Source organism: Grammomys surdaster, unplaced genomic scaffold, assembly GCF_004785775.1.
Source record: "Grammomys surdaster isolate TR1022 unplaced genomic scaffold, NIH_TR_1.0 174, whole genome shotgun sequence".
In the NCBI taxonomy this organism is placed as follows: Eukaryota; Metazoa; Chordata; class Mammalia; order Rodentia; family Muridae; genus Grammomys; species Grammomys surdaster.
Window position 1 is genome coordinate 11,699,016 of NW_021604622.1, and position 4,703 is coordinate 11,703,718.

Consider the following 4,703-nt stretch of genomic DNA (forward strand, 5'->3'; position numbering starts at 1 on the left):
ACACACACAGATACACAGACACACAGAGAGACACACACAGACAGAAGACACACACATACAGACACACACACACAGAGACATGCACAAACAGAAGACACACACACAGACACACACAGATACACAGACAAACACAGAGACACTCACAGACAGAAGATACACACACATACCACACAGAAACACACACAAAGATACACAGACACACAGAGAGACACACACAGAAGTCACACACATTGAACTGAATGCTTTAGTACCACGTGTTCAGTCTTTAATTTTTTTTATAACAGAATGGAGGACGGGAAGATGTCTTAGAGATAAAGAGCATCCATCTGGTCCTCTTTCAGAGTGTCTATATTTGATTCCCTAATTCCTTGTCACTTTCTATAACTCCAGTCCCAGGTCATTTCATGGCCTCTGATGCTCTCCTGGAAAACCAAGCAAGGACACAAGTGGTCACAGACAAACATGCAGGCAAATCACCCATGTGCATAAAAAAATAAATAAATAAAATCAGAGGATATTTTTATAGCAAATATATTGATCTTTACAATAAAACATTTGTCCTTTTTATTTTTATTAAAAATAGATTTTCTCAAACAATATATCCTGTTATCTCTTACAGTATTTCCCTCTCTCTTCTCTTTCTGATAAATATTCTTTAATATTTAATGTACTATTATCTCATCACTCCATTACAATCTTATTATATATCCACTCAATTCAGCTGTCTTCTTTCTCATATTAAATATAAGTATTTATTTTATCATTATTTATTTAATATAAAACAATTTAAAGACAGAAATAACCTTTAAATATTATTTTAAAAACCTTCGATGATTCAATTCTTAATAATTATCAAATATTAAGTTTCTATGTTTGCATTAATTCTCCTTCAGGCTAATTGCTGTTTTGTTACATTTGGGTTTGATAAGCATGGTTTTTTTGCAATACCTAAATATGAACTGACTTGTATTCTGAAAGAACTTTCTGATCCTACACTCTGTAGAAAATTTCAAGCTAGTACTCTGCTTCTTTCCTGTGGCAAATGAGACTCTTTTAAAAGGCTCACTGTCTATGGAATCAAGAAGAGACCCCTAACTAAGCAGTCTGTTGGGAAAATCACATAGAATGGTTGGTCTTTAATCAGACTAGCTAGTTCCAATTTCAGTCTTGTCGTTTACTGGATCTCCGATATGTGGCCTACAGGCATCTGTTCTACAGGTGCCATGAGGATTAAGTTTTAATACAAATAAACTCCCGCCAATCTGCTAAGCCTACTCTTAGCCTATGGAAAGCTTATGGCAAGCTATAAACAGTGCTTGGTTTTATACCATGATATAGAATAGCATACCACAATTTCACGTCCGAAGAGAATTTATACTTCCAAAGAAAAATGAAACTTAAGTCTAACACGTAAAGACTAATTTCTCTGATTTTAATTAAAAGTCTGTGTTGTGGTGGTGTTGGTGGTGGTGGTTGTTCCCAGTGAGTGTTTGAAACCATGCTCTTCTCTTGTATTCCCTAATACTCGAATGCTTAGGAAGATGAGAATTAGTCTCATGGGTTCTTAAGTTAACGAATGTGGAGATGCGCAGCAGAAAATAGGTGAGCTTTCCAGGCTAAAGGAAGTTGCACATCCTTGTGTCCTTTTTATCTCTTTATTGACTCATTTAACCAAACCTAAATAAGCTTGGTTTGTTTCTTATGGGGCCCCTGAAGAAGGCCAAAGGAAATAAAATAACCTCACAAAAACAATGAAAAGTGTTAAAATAGAATAAAATATTATTTTCAGCTTTATAATTTAATGATTTAAATACTTTCATTTTAGTAGGAAATAAAATTGGAAATAAAATGTGAAAATCACAAGTTAACTTTTGAGAAAGCTTAATATGTCATTACTATTTATGGATTCACAAGTGACAGTCTATGTGGAACTCTATGTACACAGAAAAGTTATAATTCAATTCCTCTTTTTTTTCTGTGCTGGTGTATGTGCTTACATCTGATGTTTGAATCAGGCTTTCTAACATGCTAAGACTCTATTTTGCAATATTACATTTCTGATTGTTTGCTTCATCATAATACCTCTTTGTTTTATTTATAATCCTACTTCACTAAGGTAAAGAATAACAGGTTTCAAAATGTTGAGTGTGTTTTTTCATGTACCAATGAATGTGTTCATTGAATACTTGTTTACATTGAGTGTGGACTTTTTTCATGATGATATTATTATTTATTAAGGTTTTAATTCATTGAATCCTATCAATCTCTGTGATAAAACATGTTATAGATTTTCATACATTCCATAGTAAAGGGTAAATCCAGGATTTCTTTTTTATTTAAGAAAATAATGAGTGAGGAATTGGCTTTTAAAATAAATGATCTTTAGAAGAACTGACGTGCCTCTGCTTTGGGTGGGGCTGGATACAGGTACCTCTGTTATACAAGTAACTGCCACTGATGCAGATGATGCTAACTATGGGAACAGTGCCAAAGTGGTCTACAGCATTCTGCAAGGGCAGCCATACTTTTCAGTGGACCCAGAATCAGGTAAATACATGTATGCCTTCCCAGTATAATTCATCTTACATAATATAGCCTGATACACATTTGTTTAGGTTGTTTTCTGTTTTAAAACCTATCCAGTCAGTTGTATATAGCTGCTTTCTTTCTGTATTTTATGAACATAAAATCAAACATCCTTATACTAACACAATCTATTTGAGCTTCACTCTTTTAACTATTATTTATTGGCATTAAATTTAAGAGACTACAAGATTTCAAAGGGATTATTATAATTTTCAGAATAAGAAAATATTCCAAACTTGAAGAATATAAAGATAATGAAAATTAAGCAAAGTTGCCAATCAAAATAAAAAACACACAAAATAGAATGTTTTCTCTTCTGGGAATTAAGTTAAATTAATTGTGGATATTCTCATTTTCTTCAGCTATCCTCTGTATAATGAATTTTTACAAAGTTTATCTTGATTTCAAAAGTAAATGCTTTAATTTCTTTTATTTTTAAAGGCATAATAAAAACTGCATTGCCAGACATGAGCAGAGAAAACAGAGAGCAGTACCAAGTTGTTATTCAGGCTAAGGACATGGGCGGCCAGATGGGAGGCCTCTCTGGAACCACCACAGTGAACATCACACTAACAGATGTCAACAACAATCCTCCTCGGTTTCCACAGAGTAAGTTTGTCCTGACAGTGTAATGGGAATATTCTCAAACACACTGACCTGAACTACCATAAATTATAGTGTCTGCACTTCTAGTCCCTTTGCTGAGAGCAAATCAAGGCACGTGTCTTAAAAAGAAACAGTTAAAATTCTTATAAGTAATAAGTGATGATACACATCCCCAAGCAGAGATGGAAGAAAACAAAGACAACAAAGTTCTTTTGCAACTTAATGTTTTCTAGCTGTTGATGAGCAAGAACTCTTTGCAAACTGATGTCTTCACAGTCATGATTGCCATCCCAGCCTTCTTTTAACCACGCTGGGTAGGAATGTGGGCGAGAAAGTCTGCCTGTTTATATTCAAAGTCTACACTGTTCACAACTCTTAGCTAATTTATAAACAACATCATAAGCCTTTATTTAATGGATTTTAAAACACAGATTGGATGTTTATCATCTCTGAAAACAGGATCTATATTTAAAGCAATGTATGTGGGTTAAATTGGCAGCATTTTAATATCCTTTTGGTTTACTTTAAAAGTCATGAAAACTTGATGATGATAATATCTTATTAATATTGCAGTCACCTAGTATGTTAACAACATGTTAAATTTTAGTGTCATTTAATTTACTGAATGTTGAAGATCAGTACATTTCCTCCAGTTGTCATGTAAACTTTCCATTCGGATTCTCAAATATAAACTAATTGTCTACCTGACATGGATGAATTATCACACTGTTCTATTATCCATTGGGATACTAGCAGAAGCTCTGTGTTCATTATAGTACTGATTAAATGCTGAGGGCTGGTCAGTGAACTAAATTGACTACAGATATAATGACATAATTCCTCTAAATAAAATTGTGAATTAATATCACAATTTTCCTTGTTTTACTGACCAAGACTTTACAGTAAAGTTTGGGAAATCCCATAATTAGGTAAACTTAAAACCTGCCATTTCTAACCACAGAAATCACTGGAAAAAGTTCGACTTTGAAGTCTGAGAGACTGTTTTATATTACCTTTTAATCTTACTCAGCAAGATAGTTTCCTTTAGCCTGTATACTGAAAATAATTTACCTGAGTTGCTTCTTTGTAAGGTCTAAAAAGGGCACTACAGAAAACCTTTGGGTTTATAAAATGCCTGACACCCAATTTTAAGTATATTTCTTTAGTTGTTGTCAATTTTCTTATTTACACATTTATAGAGAATTTGTAAATGAGATGCTTGTCAAAACAGATATATCTGTGATATATCTACAGATTTGTATTAAACATGGAAAATATGCTACTTAAAGACATCAAAGCTAAAATATCTAAGCAGAAACAACTATAATAATGACATTGTTGCTTGAAAATTATTTTTTCTAGAACTTAGAATAAAAGAATAAAGGTACAATATTTCAATTTCAATATTTAAAAATGTCATCTTCATTCTTATTTAACTGTGTATAAAATGTGTGGTTACAATAACAAATATCATAATCAAGTAACAAATAATTGGTTATCATGGTTGTTAC

The 4,703-nt window shown here is 32.7% G+C and overlaps 1 protein-coding gene across 2 annotated transcripts in view; it reads left to right on the plus strand.

The window, feature by feature from the left end:
• Cdh9 (cadherin 9) overlaps positions 1 to 4,703 on the plus strand; it is a 112,624-nt gene that overhangs the window by 82,486 nt on the left and 25,435 nt on the right. The window contains exons 4-5 of one of the 2 annotated variants that reach the window (XM_028767596.1): positions 2,428 to 2,547; positions 3,028 to 3,195. In XM_028767596.1, the coding sequence (XP_028623429.1) occupies positions 2,428 to 2,547; positions 3,028 to 3,195 (288 nt within the window). The remainder of the gene's footprint in view (positions 1 to 2,427; positions 2,548 to 3,027; positions 3,196 to 4,703) is intronic. The other variant, XM_028767597.1, reaches the window with a different exon arrangement.